The sequence below is a fragment of the Sus scrofa genome, chromosome 13 (genome assembly GCF_000003025.6).
Source record: "Sus scrofa isolate TJ Tabasco breed Duroc chromosome 13, Sscrofa11.1, whole genome shotgun sequence".
Taxonomy (NCBI): domain Eukaryota; kingdom Metazoa; phylum Chordata; class Mammalia; order Artiodactyla; family Suidae; genus Sus; species Sus scrofa.
Window position 1 is genome coordinate 73,124,461 of NC_010455.5, and position 17,788 is coordinate 73,142,248.

Consider the following 17,788-nt stretch of genomic DNA (forward strand, 5'->3'; position numbering starts at 1 on the left):
TAAAGGCCTGCTTATCTCTGAAAATCCTCAAACAGAAATCAATTTATTCTCGGAGTCAAAGGAAATGTGCACAAAGATCAGCCGGATGGTTGGGGGACCCCACTTTATCCCCCTGTCACCCAGGTCTATGACGACACAGCTCCCGCCTTCTGCGCTGTCATAGCCACAGCTGTCACCAGCCAAGGCACCTTCCACCCTGTCCCCTGGCACATGCACCCACCCCGCTGTGCACACGAGAGACAGGCTGGTATAAGAGGCTGAGAGCTGCATGAAATGGGGCAGAGATGAGCCTCCCCCTGCACTCGGGGTTAAGGGTAATCAACCAGGCAAGGATTTCTGTTCACAGACCAAATGCACTGCTTCTAGGGCCCTTGTGCTGAAACGTGTCTGCTCCCGTCACTAGAGGGCTGGCACTCCCGAAGGCTTGGGCACTCGCCCCTTCAGGAGGCCCAGGAGCACTGGCAGGGGCTGGACCCAGGTGACATGGTGCTCCTGCTCATTACCACCATCCCCTTAGGAGGCCCATTCATGGCATGACTCTCCACTTTACCGCATGCAGAACAAGGACAGTGAGCAAGATGACATGGTCAAGGCGCCCAGGATGCAGGATGCATCAGACGAGTGCCAGGCCCCCATCCTGCTGCCTGCAGGAGCATGAGCAGGACCCTCAAAGGAGAAGCTGTCCATCTGGTGAAGCCCAGGATGGCTTCACCATCCGTAGTGCCGTGTGTGACCCACTGCAGAGACCTAGTGCATATGCACACAGACAGTATAGGAGTTGCCACGGCCTGCCCCACATGGAATCCATGTAGACTCCTGGGCCAAGAACCAGTCACTTCTGCCATGTCAGCCCCAGCAAAAGCAGCACAGCTGTCCCCTCCCCACCCCGCACTGCTCTGCCATTTGGAAATGCATGTGCCATCCTAAGCAGTTCGGCCTGACGCACAGTAGGGACTGACCATGCTGCACAACTCCCCAATTTTTCCTAATTCCTCGAGAGGGGTGCTGCTACTTTTGAAGAAATAAATACAGCTTCACTACTCCTTTTGACCATGTGGAAAGTGGCATGAATTTTATACGCACGACTAGCAGCAAGCTTTGTCATTACCACCATCCTGTCTACATGTAACATTCCTATTATAGCTGCAACCAGACTGGTGGCCTTTTCTTACACAAGCAATGGGACTAAGCTGCCCATGGTTTTGAGCTGATGTACAGAATCTGTATGTAACAAACCCTGAAAGCAAAGAACCTTTTGTCACCACGGTTCCTGCCCTCCACCCTCCAGCCAGGCAACCAGAGGTGGCTGCACCTTGTCTCACCACGGGGTGCTGTCCTGTCTGGGCCGTCAGCCTGGACCTTAGGGACAGGTCACCCTAAGAGGATGGGCCTGAGCATGAGCCATGGTGAGGCTGGATTAGTGGACGGGCAGGCTGCCCAGGAGCGCCTACCTGGTTTTAGATTGCCTGAGTGGTCAGTGGCACAGGCTGTGTTGGGTCTTAATGTCCAGTCGCTGGGGGGAGGGGAGAGCCGCAGAGGGAGGGACATCACAGTGAGACCAGACCCTCTGCTTCATGCCAATGCTGCCATCCTGCCACTGGAACCAAGACCCAAGTGAAAGCACCACCTGAGCACAGCAGATGACATGAGGTCATGTGTGAGCCCGAGGCGTCCTGCCTGCGTGGGATGTGCAGACAGGGGGCAGGAAGCCATTCTTGGTGCCCGGGCTGTGGGGCTTTAGGGGGGATATCATGGGTTGGCCTGTTTGCTTCCCCAGCACAGGAGCTGTGGCTGCAGAGACAGGAGAGGGCAGGAAGGGACAGGCCAGCTCCCTTGGGCCTCACACAACCCTGTGAGCACTGGATGGTTACCCTAGCGCCTGCTATGGTGCAGTGGGTCAGTGGTCCGGCTTATCTCCATGGATGTGCGGGTTCAATCTCTGGCCCAACGCAGTGGACTAAGGATCCAGCGTTGCTGCAGCTGTGGCATAGGTCCCAGCTCCAGTTCGGACTGGATCTCTGGCCTGGGAATTTCGATATGCCAGGGCGGGCAGCCAAGGAAAAAAAGAAAAGAAAATGGATAGCCACCCCTTTGACCTGCAAGAGGACCCTGGCTGAGAGAAGGGACTCCCTGGCCAAGTGTGGTGTCACAAGCAAGACACAAGGAGGATTCCACTCTTTTGTTTCAAAGACTGAGTCTCTACAGTACGCGACCAGATCCCAGAAGATGAAACAGACGCCCCAAGGAAAGCACAGGAGGTGTTTACAGGCAGGGAGGTGGCAGGGGGACCTGGCCCATTAGTCCCTACAGCCAGAACACTGAGGCCACAAGGGCAGGGCCACTAGGCCAATGCCTACAACCTGTGCAGAATACTGGAGAACCAGGGGCAGAACCGCATGTTCTCCAGCAGGAGCATCCAGACAGGCAGAGCCCAGAGCCTGCAAGACTCTGAAAGGAGTGGGGGCTGTGCCGGGGGGTGGGGGTGACAGGCAGGATAGGACGAACCCCACACCCCTCTTCCCTCCAATGGGGACTTGCCAGATCTGCCTCGGCCTTCCTGGTCCAACCCGGGGAAAAGGAGGACTAATGAGGAAGCATGTCAGGATCTGGCTGACTCACTGGCCAGCCTGCTGGAGGCCAGCGTTGGCATCAGCTCCATCTGCATCCTGTGCCCCCACACATCCATTGGCTTGGGAAGTGTGCACAGGTCCAACTAGGAGGGATGTGGACTGTGTAGATGACAGAATCCACACATGGGGACCACCAGCCCACAGACAGGCCCTGAGTCTACCCCAAATAAATACAAGGACTGGACCCAATCCAAACAGAGCACCTAGCATGCCGCACGGAGGTGAGTTTGCAGGGAGCATTACACCAATGGTCAGCGGGGTCCAGCTGACCAGACGGTGGACCCTGAGCTAGGACGATGCTGTGGCCGCTTAAGGGGCTGCCCATGAACCTGGTGCCCAGGTGAGGGGGGTGGTGGCCATGCTAGTACCCCCTGGCAGCCAGGCTCCAGGCCCTGGGCTGGGAGGACAGGAGAAGGAATATGGAAGGGACACAGACATCCCCGACAGACACCCAAGGACTGTCACGCAAGGCACCTCCATGGCCGCTAGAACGTTGGGGCAGAGACAGCCCTGGACGCCTCCCAGCCGGGTCTGCAGCAGGGCCACATGGGTGGTGTGGTGAGCGTGGTCACTGCGAGCCAGCTGGGTGGAGCTGGGAAGACCCTGCCTATGTCTGAGGCTGGTCAGAGGAGCCTGGGGCTGCATGGTTTCATGGATGCCCCAGGCAGGGGCTCAGAGCCTCACCTCATGTGCATGTGTGTGTGTCAGGTGGGGCAGGGGTGAGAGCAGAAGTGACGGTTTGGGGATACTCTAAAGAGACTCTACCCTAAAAAAGACACCCCCCCAAAAAAAAAAATTAAAAAAGAAGTTTCCGTTGTGGCTCAGTGGAAACGAATCTGACTAGTATCTGTGAGGACGCAGGTTCAATCCCTGGCCTCGCTCAGTGGGGTTAAGGATCCGGCGTTGCCGTGAGCTGTGTGGTAGGTCGCAGACATGGCTCAGATCCCATGTTACTGTGGCTGTGGTGTAGGCCTGCAGCTACAGTTCCGATTGGACCCCTAGCATGGGAGCCTCCATATGCCATGGGTGCAGGCCTAAAAAAGACAAAAAAAATAAAAATAATTAAAAAAAAATAAAGAGACCCTAGAAACCACAGCTGAGGGCACAGAGGCTGTACTTTGGGACCATAGACTCATGCTCCTGACTCACCTGGGTCAACCACACCAGGGACGCAACTGAGGGTCCTTAGGGCCCACCCCAGCCTGAACCTACCGCCATGGGTGAGCACATGGCCGGCCCGTCTCAGGTACATGCCTTCTTGTCTTCTGGACAGAGAGCTCCTGGGCGGTGGGTGGAGACCCCCCATGATTTGGAGCCTCAGCCTTCCCTCCCGAGGCCTGGAGACTGTTGGGGTCCTGACATGTAAGCTCTACACTTGTGTGAACAGGCCCACAGAAGCTGCAGAGACCAACCTTCCTGCAGCCCCACTTGGGCCTGAAGCACCCAGTTCCCAGAGACAGTGCAGCCTCTCACGAGGTCAGCAAAGCTTTCGCCCTTGTTGCTACCAAGGGACAGGGTGCAAGGTCTGTGGGGCCAGAGCCAGAGCTCTTCAGTGCTCGGTCGTCCTGACCCCCTGTCAGGGCTGCCTCCTGGGGCACAAGGCCCATCATGGGGGCAGGAATGACAACACAGGACCCAGAGCACAGCTTTCTCTCAGAAAGCAGAACCAGGAGGTAACAGGCTTAGAGAAAGAAACCGAAGTTCAAGAACGGTCAGTGGGAACCATTTACTGATTAAACAGGGAAGATTTCTCCACCGATAATATCCAACCCCAAAGAAAACAAGAGTGGCATAAAGGACAGAGCTTTGGGGGACAGTGGCTTTGCACACAAAACAAGTCTGTTAACAGAGCTGGGATGAAGCATGTCTTGTGTTTGTTAAGGAGAGGGATTAACAGGGCTAATCTCCAAGCCCAGTTTCCTGAGTCCTGAGCATTGGAGCAGTAAAAGGTACCAGTGGCGGAGATGGGCCTTGGGGTCGGCTGGGGCTACAGGTGCCAGGACAAGCTCTGAGCCCACCTGTCCTCAGACAGGCCCCCAATCCTCCTAAGGGGGCCCGGGCATGCAGGGCCCCTTGTCACTCAGTTCTGCTCCTCGAAGCCCCCACTGCCCATATGTCCAGCTGGCCCAGCTCCCATGTAGGGGCCTCCTGGTTTGCTGAACTTGTGAGTCACCCACCTGCGGAGCTGCAGTGGGTCAGGAGTGGCTTCCCGCCTCCAACTTCGCCGCCCACCTCCCAGATGCTTCCAGCTATCTTCCTAAAACACAAACCTGATCATATTAACTCCACACTTAAAAGCTTTTTTATGGCTTGCCACTGCCTGTGGGACGAATTCCAAGTTCTTTCCCACTCAGGGCAGAACCTTCCCCCCCGGGGATCAGGCTGCCCTTCCAGCCGTACCTGAGCCTCCCCTCCCCCAACACCTGCTTTTCCCCAGCACAGCCAAGCGTGCCCACGTGGCCCCCTTCAGTCGATTTCACTCATGAAGCCCCATGGCCTCTGCCCAGCAGGCAGCATCCACACACTGATACAGCTTCTACCCACCAAATACAGAGCGAGTGTGCCAGTCCAGACCCGCGACACAGGTCAGCAGGATAGGGCTCCTGGCTGCAGAACCATAGAAGCCTGACGCCTGGGAGAGTGTGGTGCTGGGCAGAAGTGGCACCTCTGGAGTGACCCGGCCCCTGAATTTGGGAGACCTGTGTGCGCACTGGCACACAGACGCCAGCCTCGAGAGAGGCTCCGCTCAGCAACATCTAATCCCATCGTTAAAGAGAAGCAATGGTAAAAACACTACAGGAGCAGGGATCCTGTGCAGTGAACACCACTGTCCCCCTCACTCATGGTGGTGGCCCCTCAGGTGAGTCACTGAAGGGGGTGCTTTCTGCCCCATGCCAGTCAAGGGCAGGCCTTGTGGAGACTCTTTCTGGGAGAAACTTAGTGCCAGTTGCCCACCTGCCGGGGGAGGCCAGTTGCTGACGCAGAGGAGCAGGCCTGCTGCCTATGCCCAGGGGGCACCCATCACAAGCCCCATGCCGCTCTGCCCCCAGCACCCCCAAAGGAAGGTGAGGGCCACAGCCTGCCTGCCCTCGGCTGTGCTGCTGTGAGTCAGGAAGTCCCTCTCTGGAGCCGACTCAGACTTTCAAGCTGCAGTTCAGGGATCCTGTCCCCCCCCACCCCAGGGCAGACAGCATCTCCTGAGAGCACCAGGCAACAGAATCATCAGCCTGTAGCTCCCTACACTTCTTCTGCTCAGCGAGGTTGCATCTCTGTTCCACTCGGAACCTCCAGATGCACCTGCCAGACCCACATGGGTGCTGGGCCCTCCTGATGCAGGTGGGGGCCTGGACGGGGAGGAGCCCACTCTCCCCAGACCCCCAGCCTCCTGGCCCAAGAGCTGCCATGTCCACTCCAGCTTTACTCAGAATCATATGTCACGTGGCATTTCTTCTGACCATGGAGCCACAGACCCATCCAATAGCCTCTGTGCACAAGGGAGGCTCCCAAGCAAAGGGCAGCAGGTGAGTCAGGGGCCAGGCCTTGACCAGAAAGCAGCACCCTCACCTGTGCACACATGTGAACACAGACACATGTGCACACACAGATACGGTCCTGGACATAGGCAGGCATACGTACCTTCCCACATACTCACACATGGATGTGCACACATTTACACACCTCCCTCACACTCACATGCATTTGCAAGCACTCACACACACTCATATGCACGTAAGGCTAGCTCTTGCCTCTATGTGGTCCCTGTCGCTGCCAGCCTGAGGATCGGACTTCCTGGCCCCAAGTTATCATCACTGCTTCTCTCATAATACTGTATTTTCATCCTTATTAATCTTTAATAACACTAGTTATATAAGTACATACACTCTTACAGAATCAAAACTACAGCAGAGAAAGCCACAGCCCTTTGAGTCACATCCTGAATGCCCAGAACTGCCCAGGAGGCTGTTTCCATCTTGAGTGCATCCTTCCAGACTTGTCTACATGTACGGAAACCACGGAGCAGAGAGAGGGCAGCATGGGTGCTGGCGCACAGCTGAGCCACGATGCACTCACCCCCCCACCCCCCTGCAAGGAGATGTCCTGTGGATTTTTGGAGCCAACATGCAGAACTCGGGAGTCCCCTTCTAGTCGCCGTTTGCTATTCCAGAGTCAGATGGCTCACGCTGGCCCCCACCTCCCTGCACAGCTGGTGAGGCTGCGCTGCCCCCTCCCAGGGCACCCACGCATATGTGGGGTTCTCCAGGGTATGGCCCCAGGTGGGGGCCCGGGGCCCAGGGGCCTTCCCTCTCTGTGGAGCGAGTCAGAGTCACTCTGCACCTCGGACTGGGCCCTCCTTCACCTACTGCACTCCAGTCTTTCTAACTCCAACTCACTCTTGTTTATTGAGTGCTTATTATGTGCTTAAAAAAAAAAGAACTCATGATGCCCTTGAAAATACCTTCAGGAGCAAGAGAAGTGTATCTCAGAGCAGTTCTGCCACGTGATGCAGTGCCCGCCAGGTGGCACTCCCCCCTGCTGAACCTCAAAGTCTGGCCCACATGGCCCCACTACTGCTGCAGGGCCTCCCTCGAGGGAAGCGGTGCCTAAACAGTTCATCATCTCTTTTGACATCCCTCCCCCAGTGTCCACAGAACAGGCAGAAGCTCATGGGCCCACCTGGCATAGCTCAGTCCTGGATGGGCTGGACAGGGGGGATGCAGAGAATGCTGGTGCATGGCACTGACCCCTGGGAGGACAGACAGTGAGCAGAAGATACTGAGGTTGGTTTTGAAAAGTGAGCATTGGAGTGGCTTAGTGGTTAACGAATCCGACTAGGAACCATGAGGTTGCAGGTTCGATCCCTGCCCTTATTCAGTGGGTTAAGGACCTGGCGTTGCCGTGAGCTGTGGTGTAGGTTGCAGACGCGGCTCGGATCCCGCGTTGCTGTGGCTCTGGCGTAGGCCGGCAGCTACAGCTCCAATTCGACCCCTAGCCTGGGAACCTCCATATGCTGCAGGAGCGGCTCAAGAAAGAGGCAAAAAGACAAAAAAAAAAAAAAAAAAAAAAGGTGAGCATGATCTGTAAGAAAAACATAGGGAAGAGTGTTCCAGGCAAATGGGCCATACAAGATAAAAACTCCACAGTCTCCATGTTCTCAAGTTGGAACTGAGCAGAGTCTCAGATTGGAAACTGGGCTGAGTGGGGGTGGCGAGTAGGTTTCCCCTCAAATGCCAGTTCAAGGAGGAAGCTGGCCCCAGTGGCCAGGGTGAGGCATGGAGTCCTAGGGTCAGCGTCTGCCAGGGAGCAAGAGGGGTAGAGGCAAGCAGCAGCCCCACCACCTCACTTTTGCCTGGGAGCCCCCTGTCCCCCACGCCCGGCAACTCCCCACCCGGACCTCTGCCCCACGGACCTGCTCCCCTCCCCCCAACAGCTGTGCTTCTCCTGCTGCAAAGGCAGGAATCTGCTCACACTGGTGTACACTGGAACTGTGCTAGGTGGGGCAATAAGCCACACAGGGCTTGCATCTGGAAAGAACCACAGACACACACAGACACACAGACACAGACACAGACACAGACACACACACACACACACACACACACACACACACGGCTGAAATGGGCAGAGCAGCCACTCAGCTCACCCACACATAGGCAACTCCCTGCTGACATCTGTGAGAGGGGACACCTCAACACAGGGGAAAAGGCCATCTCTGGACACCACTGGACCTGAACTGGACCCCTGGCAGCCCCACTGTGTGTCCAGAGGAGCCTTCAGGGAGGCCCAACAGAAACAGGGGTGCTGGCCTATTTCCCCATCCAGGGGCAAGCATCTCTTATGAGGGACACTGAACCATGCAGGTCCCAGCACAGCAGCTGCACTGGGTGACGGCCAGTTGGTCACCTGTTTCCTTAAAGAAACAGATTACCTGCATTTTGATTTGGCAAAGGAATTCTTAAATGGGCTTTGACTTTTAACCTCTCAAAGAGCCAGCTGTACCAGTTTAAACCACACGTTTGGGTAAATTCCTAAAGAGAAAACGCTTTTTTACATGGGTTGGTAAGGAAGTGAGAGAGAAAAACATGCTTTGAACTTAGGCTAATGTGAGTGCCATCTGGGCTATAGACCACTTAGGTTCAAACACACAACCACTGTCTTAATAGGTGATCAGTGCTCTGTCACGAAGTTCCTAATACACGCAAAACAGGGCTCACGGGAGCCCAGCCCCAGGTGAGGCAGGCCCGGCCGGCACATCCTTGCTCACCAGCCCCTCTAGTCACGGTCCTTGGCACACAATGACTCAGTTCCAGGAAACGGTCAATTGTTCTCACCTCTTTGAAGTCTGCTCTCCGTGGGGCCAGGGCCATACACATTTCCTGACAGGGAGGCTCAGAACGAACCCCCAGGGAAGAGGACACAGGCTGTCATCAAAAGAGGAGTGACGAGAAGGCAGGACGTCCCCAGGGCCTTATTCTCTTCCTTCAGGGAATCTAAGCGATTCTGCCTTCTGCTCAGCTGTGAGGCAGCAGGTGCGTGTGTGTGTGCATGTGTGCATCTGCGCACATGGGTGTGTACCTACCCTGCCAACTCCTGCCCCAACAACAGGACTCGCCCAAAACAAGAACCCAAGCTCTGGATGTCAGCCTCACCACCTATGTTTCTCCTCAGGTACAAGGCAGAGCTCACTGACCTTCAGGGGTCTCCAGGCCCTATGAACACCCTGGGCTTGGCAGCCTCCAGAAAGCTTGGCAGGCTCATGTTAGGAGGGTCATCCATCCACCAGTGTCTGAAGCTGCCAAGGCCTGGTGTCTGAGCACCTTCCCTCGACCTGCTTGAAGTGAAGCCAGGAATCCCAGGAACAGGGATTCCTGCTGGAACAGCTGCATTATCCTCTGAGAAAAACCTTTACGAGATGGATTTAAAAATCCATTTGAAGGCTTCTGAGGACAAGGCAAAGTAGGACTCAAGGGCCAAGGTTATGACGAGAAGAAAACGTAGAAGTGAGTGTTCATTCCTGAAGCCACGCTCCCCTGTCCCCCAGAGTTTTTGCCAATACGTGGTCCTGGGCAAACAACTTCTGCTAAAAGGCAGAGAAGCCAGCAGGGCTTCTGGAAATCTCTCAGGAGATTTCTAACAAGAGATACAACACTGCGTATGGCAGCTGGGCAGGCAGCTGGAATTGAAAGATCAGGACTCCAGGGAGAAGGGAGTTAAAACTTAGTGAGCCAAACTCAGTGCTTTTTCCTCTTTTAAAGCATTCTTCAGATCCTTGAGCTCAAGAAGCCTCAATTCAAGGAACTAAGAACCTAAGTAAAAAGCCACTAAAAGGCAGAGTGGAATTTTCAGGGGATTCAAAGAGTTAAGGAAGCGAAAAAAGGGTTTCAGAACTCACCAAGAAAGAAGAGCCCAGGACAGGTCAGAGATGGCCCGAGCCCCACCCAAACTGCAGGCAGGGCACAGTCAGCTCAGTCTGTCAGGGTTATGGTGAACCGCCCTCCTGCAACACCATCAATGAAGAGGGCAAGTGCCTCTGGGAGAGCCTCTGACTTTCGCTACAATGTCTGGCGTTTGATCAAGAACTACCAGGCACACAAAGAAATAGGACAAAGAGAAAAAACAGACAATAGAAGCAGACCTACAGATGACTTCAAAATAATTATAATTAATATGTTCAAGAATTTAGATGGCAAAAATCAGAATCTCAGCAGAATCTAGGACAGAATTGAAAGAAATGCAATAATTAAACTCAGAATTCAATAAACAGAGGTTTACAGCAGGTGACACATTAAAGAGAGGATTAGTGAAGTGAAAAGACAATGAGAAGACATGTGGGTTACAGCACAGAGATGAAGAAACAGTGACAATCCCCCCCCCAAAAAAAGAGCATGGAGACATATGGGACACAGAAAGACATGTAGCTGAAATTCCTGAGAGAATGTAAGATAAGATGGGCAGGTAGCATTTTATTTGGAGATGAAATGGCTGAAAAATTTCTAAAGCTAACAAAAGGATGTCAAACCCCAAGGCATGAACTCAAAGCAGGAAAAAAGAAAGAAAATATAAATTTGGGCACACCAGAGTAAAACCAGACAGAGAAAATCTGAAAATCAGAGAAAAAAGGAAACTACCACAAAAGTGTGACAATACCAACAATGCTGACTTCTCCAGGTAAAAACAGGTATCATATGAGAGGGCTATGTGAACAAGCCCAAGGACAGGTATCGTGGAATGTGAGGACTATATGGAAAATACAAAGGAAAGGATTGCTATATTCTTTCAAACTGCAGGTGAAGACATTTCCAGATAACTGAAAATAGATCTGTAACTAGCAAACCACGCTAAAAGGAACACTAAAGAAGCTCTTCAGTGAGAAGGAAGCAATCCCAGAAAGAACCCATAAACCCATGTGGTGGTCATCTTGGAGACCAACCAGGTCAGCAACGTAGTCTGAGGGACAGACACACAACAGACACAGGAGTGCAACACCACTGCTCTGAATGCGCAGAACCCATCTCCCCACTGGGCTGGAAAGGACCGCAAGGGTTTTCTCTAACTGAAGAACAAAACCAGGAGCTAATGATTCAGAAGGTAGCTGGAAAATTAGTTTGGAAATTACACAATATATTTTGAAATAACCTATAAGTCAAAGAAGAAATCAAAAGAAATTTGTTTTTCGGCTTTTTTTGTTTTTGTCTTTTTGCCTTTTCTAGGGCCACTCCCACGGCGTATGGAGGCTCCCAGGCTAGGGGTCTAATCGCAAGCTGTAGCCACTGGCCTATGCCAGAGACACAGCAACGCCAAATCCGAGCCGCGTCTGTGACGTACACCACAGGTCACGGCAACGCCGGGTCCTTAACCCACTGAGCAAGGGCAGGGACTGAACCCGCAACCTCATGGTTCCTAGTCGGAGTCATTAACCACTGAGTCATGACAGGAACTCCAAAATTTGAACTGAATTTTATATCAAAAGCTGTAGGGTAGCTAATGCTATGTTTATGGAGAAACTGCTACCCTGAATGAGTATATTAGGAAAGAAAGAAGCTGAAATGATATTTCACTGCTTTTAGGATGCAAGTAAAATCTCTAACTCCACCAGAGTCTTTGTGGTCTGGCCACTTCTCACTTGCTCGCTCCGGCCACACCACCCAAGCAGCAGGTCAATTCCTTGAATAGGCCATCACTTCTTGTCCAGGGCCTTTGCACCTGCTCATCCCTGCCCCTACAACGCCCACCCAGGTCTGGGTCAGAGCCTCAGAGTGTGCTTCTTTACTCACAGTCTTTCACAGCTCATGACTGTAATCAGCCAATGTTTGGGCAATTGTTTTTTGTGTAATTAACATTAAAGTGTGGTTTGTCACCCTCCAAATGCTGTGCCTTGATGGCAGAAAAGGAAGCTGTTCTGTTTGTTGTCACCAGGACAGTGCCTGGTAGATGCAGGTGCTCTGTGTCAGTGTGTGAAAACACATGGGCAACTGGTCAACCACCAAAGATGCGCCACGTCTTGAAAGTAAACTCTCCAATATGACTGCTGTCAGTGGCTGCAGCTCTTTCTGCAGCACCTGCGACACTGACAATCATCTTCAAGTCAAGAACTCTCCCTACCGAGGACTCTGTCCTTGCCCCAGGGTTTAAGCTAAACAGTTTCTAACTCTGCTTCCCCTTTGCTCCACTTGGGAAAAGACAACTCTCTTAGTAAACTCAATTTACGTATTAAATCTGATCCATGCTACACCAAGCTAGGTGTGATAAAGGTGGTGATTAAATAAATAACCACCACTGTTAATGACACTTACACGAGTACCGGCAGCAGCTTCTGATGTCCTGGGTCCACTTTCCCCGTGGACATCACTCACAGACAAGGAAATTCCAAGGCCAAGTGAGGTGCCAAGTGCACAGAGCCAGTGAGACACACAACTGAGGTCCCTGACTCCATCCTGCCACCTGCCTACATCTAGTGGGGCCTCACAGATGGTAAAAGCACCAAGACAAATAGCAAGTCCCTGAAGCTGAGCTCAGCTTGGCCCCGGCCTGCACATCCAGGTGTGACTGTGGACAGGTAAGGGAGAGGCCCACCTCTCTAGCCTCTGTTCTCAGTCTGCGAAGCAGAACACCCAACAGTAAATGAGGGCAGTTGGAACAGTCCATCCTCGGGGTTAACCTGCACCCCCTGGGAGGTGGGAGAGTCCTCCCCCTGAGGCTGCCACCACTCCAGGACTCACCAGCAGGACAGAGTTCTCCTCCCCACACCCATTCTTCAGGCAGTTCTACCACGACCCGTACCATTTCCCTAGCACCCAGGCGCCCTGTGCACCAGGTCTGGGCTGAGTGTGCCCCTCCTGGCTGCCCACATAGCTTTCACCATCACCCTGTCCCACAAACCTCCCTGTCGCCTTTCCTCCAGGCAGATCCAGCCCCCTTTGCACTGTGGCTGATTTCCTGGGGAGTCACCCCATTCAGCCTTGGGAGCAGGGTGTGGAGCCCGCTGATTTATGAGGGTCTTCAGGTCCCCAGAGACATATGCACACAGAGGACCCAGCTCACAGGACACGGCCTAGAGTGGCTCTGCCCTGAGCCCTGGCCATGGTGGCACAATTACAGGTGGCTGGGGCGGCTGGGACCCAGGGGAGCCACCACATGGTCATCTGTGCTCCCCCAGAAGCTTGGAATCAGGCTGCGGTGGTGGGAGTTCTCACAAACACAGGCTAAGCCCAGGGAGGGGGAGGCCTTACTTGATCGTGCCCTCCACTTTTGAGGCTGCCTCGTGGAACTGCTGTGAAGACAGTCTGTATGTCTCCATGTTCTACAAAGAGAAAACAGAACTTGTTACCAGACGGGCAGGAAACTCCTCTCCGGCGCCCCCCACACCCCCCAGGCAAGCCTTCAGAATCCACAGATGCTAATTTCCCACTAGTATCCAAGGAGGGTGCAGCTCCCGGTGGACCAGCCACAGTGGCAGGATGCTGAGAAGCCTCGGCAGGATGCTGAGAAGGACACGTGGGCCCCCTGCTTCAGGGACTGCACCCCAGCCATGAGCAAGGTCCAGCATCCCCCCCACCTGGTAAACAAAGTGGGCACACAGCCACACCCACGATTGGTTAACGCGCCTCTGCAGCTGCTTTCACCTACAATGGTATCCCCAGAGTCTGTGGCCCACACAGCCTAAGATATTGCCATTTTTAAAGAAAAGGTCTGCTGAGCCTCCATCTGGCACAACCCCATTTCATAGGTGGACTCCTGCTTAGAGATGTGAAGCAACTTGTCCAAGGTCACACAGCAGACAGCAGGGCCAGGACCCCATCCTCACTAGCACTGCAGGGCAGTCCCAGAGGCCCACACCTCCTACCTTCCAAGGTCACCCCGTGTGTGCAGAGGGCTGGGGCAGTGTGGGGATGGCAGGAGGATGGAGCTGGGCTAGAGTCCTGGGAAAGGCACCACCCCCCTGCTTAGTCACTTCACCTTTGTGCCCCAAGGCGAGTGGCTCCAGGTCACCCAAGCCCAGCACCCAGCACACAGCACTCCACATCCTCTGATGAGGCCAATATGAACACAGTTGCCCTCCCGACACAAGCTCCTGGCAGGGCCCTGGGAGGCTCACAAGCAGACCCACAGTAGAGGACGCAGTCTCAAGAAGGAAACTACCCAGAGGAAGCCTGGTGGTGCCCATCTCCCATGCCCCGTGGGGCTTCCTGCACCTCCCATAGCTGTTCTACAGATGGCAAATGCAGGCCTCTGGTGTCAGATACTCCCATGGCACAGGCCAGTCATCCCTGCAAGCACCCACGAGACAGGTGAGAGACCCCCCCCAGTCACAGAGACCCCTGTGCTCACCCAGAAAAGGTGACAAGTGTCCAAATCAGAGCCATCCTGGGCAACTGTGTACCCAACAGACCCTGTCATCTGTCTGCAAGGAAGGTAACCAAGGCAGGGCAGGGAGCACCTCCCTGAAGTACTCGCAAGGCATCGAAGGCGAAACATAAACTGGGGAGGCCAGGCCCTCAGCCCTATCCTGGTATCACAGCCTCCTGGGAGAGCCACTGGGAAGGCCATGGAAGAGTGTTCTGATGGCAGCTGGGCCCATCAGGGGCAGGAATTCTGTTCTGGGCTGCCCTGGAATGAATCCACTGCAGCCCCCACCCCCAGCCTCTCCCCAGCACAGCTGCTCACCTCTGACCCAGGGAGACAGCTGACACCCCTATGATGGCAGCGGGAACTGCAGATACCAGCACAAGAGGTGTGGAATAAATACCACCTCCCTACTGGCCAGGCTGCGCCAGCCCCATGGATGTGCTGACTCCAGGCCACCCAGTCCATCTCTCTAGGGCCCTTATGCTCCAGCCAGGAGATTCCAAGTCCATCTCAGCACTGCTGCCTGGGGAGGCAGTCAGGAGGTCCTCAACGGGCCCACACATAACTCTCTTCCACACATGCTGTCTGTTCTGGGGGTCACATCTTCCCTTAAGCACTGTCTTCTAGCCGGCGGGCACCGGAGGGGCAGCTCCCAGGACAGCCACGCACTCACGTGACCTGGCACCACTGAAGCCACCAGCCCTATTGTTCCCTCCTGGCACCATGTCCCTTTCCAGGGGAGCACCCACAGCCCAGATGGGACTCTGACCCTGCACCTCCTCATACTCAGCCTGGGTGAACTCAGTCAGCAGCCAAGTCAACTGTGACCTCAGCCCGAGTGTAGTCAGCTAGGTCTGTCACAGGACATGCTGCAGGCCAGTTGGTTTGTCACAGGAAGTGCCTGCAGGCCAAGAAGTGGCTGTGATAACCCCAACGCAGCTTCCTCTATTGTCTCAGGTTGACTCAGGGAAAAGCCCTTCTTGCCATCTAGTCTGCTAAGCAGGACTGAACCCCAGTGCCCCCAATGCCCCCAATGCCAGTGCCCCCACCGCTGCCACCACAGGGAGGTGGGTGTGGGCCATGGGAAGGAGCAGCTCCTGTGTCCCCAGGCCCTCCCAGCATTCTGGAGGGCCCTGAGCCCTCAGTCAGTAAGAGCAAGGCCTCTGTAGCCTCCATGGGGATGGTGGTAGGGCTTCTGGAAGGACAGGGGACCGCCCACCCTCACGCCAAGACCTGCTAAGTACTGGGTCCCAACCGCAGCCTGTGAGACTGCACCCTGGTGGTAGTAAGGGGGCTGAACTAGGCTTTACCTTCAAGGGAAGGTGGTGGCTGTGCAGACACAGCGCCGCCCCAGTCCCTGCCCTGTGCTTACTGGCACCAGCAATTTCAGATTCAGACCCAATTCCGGGGCCCTCCCCCCATGACAGCCGTCCCTCCTGCCCCTTCAGCTGTTCCCCGTGAGCTGAAGCCAGAAGACCTGATCTCTGTTAATTAAAGCTGCCATTAAACATTAACTACATGAGGAAGAAGAGGGGAGTGCCGTCTCTGTGGGGTTCAGCAGTCACTGGTTTCTTCAATCACTTCCCAAGCAGTTTCCAGATCTCAGCCTGTCTGATTTCTCCAAGGGTCTGGAGTCTCCAGATGAGAAGGGAGCGCGGGTGAGGGATGGAGACTGAGAAGGGGGGCCAGGTCAGGCCGCCCCCACTGCAGCCAGGATGGGCCTCAGGCAGAGCCCAGTCTGACAGCCTGGAGGGAGACGCGTTCAGGCTTGGCACCCTAGTAGCAAGCACTGGGCACCCCAGGACAGTCTGTGCCGCATTTGTGTCTGGCAGGAAAGACAGGACTAAGGTGTACAAGCATCCAGGATCGGGCAAGAGGTCACCACACAGTGAGGAATAGGTGTGAATCGAGGGCGGCTCTGGAGCTGGGTCGGTGCCTGCCTCCCTGGCTTCTCTGTGGAAATAGCTGGAGGCCCACTGAGACAGTGCATGTAAAATGCTCAGCGCAAGCCTCGTACAGAGCAAACAATAAATGTTTTAAGAACTTAACACCCGAATGCATGTCAGCCAAGAAAGAGATTTGGATGAGAGCCGGGGAAATGCAAAGAGAGGAGGTAAGCTCACCCCATATGTCCCCAGGGCTGCTGGTGGTGCTGGGCACAGAGTGGGCCCACCAGGAGTGCTGAGAAAAGAGGCTCAGGATTGGGATGTGGTCCTGCCTGGAGCTGGGAGACCAGGCAGGGAACACGGAGCAGAAGCGTCTGGCTCAGGGCCTGCAGGGGCCACGTGAGGATCAGGAACTTGGACCTTCCCCCAGTGAGAGCATTTCACTAACTCTTGGGAGAGTTCCTGGCTCTGCCTCATGGCCACAAGCACTGTATCACTGAGTAGGGACATGGGGTTCAGTGGGACCCCCAGGCCAGGTGTTGTGGCCAGATCAGCCAACGGACTGGCCCTTCAGGCCCAGAGTGATGCTCCCTCTCCAGATGGGCAAAGGATGCAAAGATGGGACCCAAAGCCTGTCTATCAGCTGTGCTCGCTGCCCCCAGCAAGGCCTACAACACACTGAGGGCCACTGGGGCCAGGCTCACAGCAGATGCGTGGTTATGTATAGATGAATGTGAAGGCTGGGACTCCAGATGCCCAGAGCAGGGAGAGTTCCAGCAAAATCAGTGCAGCTGCAGGGGCTGGGGCTCAAGGAATCCCAGCGTCTGCAGGGAGCAGAGTGAGAAGTGGAGACCTGGGACCCCGCCACTGGGAGACCTGAGAAACTCAGCACCTAATTACCAAATGCTCTCCAGGCTCCAGCAACGCAAGGGCATTTGGAGAATCTGACATGAAATAATAAAAACAGGAGTTCCCATCGTGGCGCAGTGGTTAACGAACCCAACTAGGAACCATGAGGTTGCGGGTTCGGTCCCTGCCCTTGCTCAGTGGGTTAACGATCCAGCATTGCCATGAGCTGTGGTGTGGGTCACAGACGTGGCTCGGATCCCATGTTGCTGTGGCTCTGGCGTAGGCTGGTGGCTACAGCTCCGATTCAACCCCTAGCCTGGGAACCTCCATATGCCTCGGGAGCGGCCCAAGAAATGGCAAAAAGACAAAAAAAAAAAAAAAAAAAAAAAAAAAGAAATAATAAAAACACAAAGAAGAAAAACATATCTTTTGTAAAAAGTCCAAAGAGTCAACACAAAAATTTTAAATCCTTGGATGTGAAGTCAGTGACAGATGGAAATTAAGTTTTGTTGAGGGGCTGAACAGCTGGTTCTCCGATCTTCATGAAGCCAGGTCAAAGACTTTGCCTTTCCCCCCGCT

The 17,788-nt window shown here is 54.5% G+C and overlaps 1 protein-coding gene across 1 annotated transcript in view; it reads right to left on the reverse strand.

Moving 5' to 3' along the window:
- The window catches only part of CHCHD6 (coiled-coil-helix-coiled-coil-helix domain containing 6), a 160,789-nt gene that overhangs the window by 22,293 nt on the left and 120,708 nt on the right, over window positions 1-17,788 (reverse strand). The window contains 1 exon segment of the mRNA XM_021069811.1: window positions 13,358-13,428. Within this exon segment, the coding sequence (XP_020925470.1) occupies window positions 13,358-13,428 (71 nt within the window).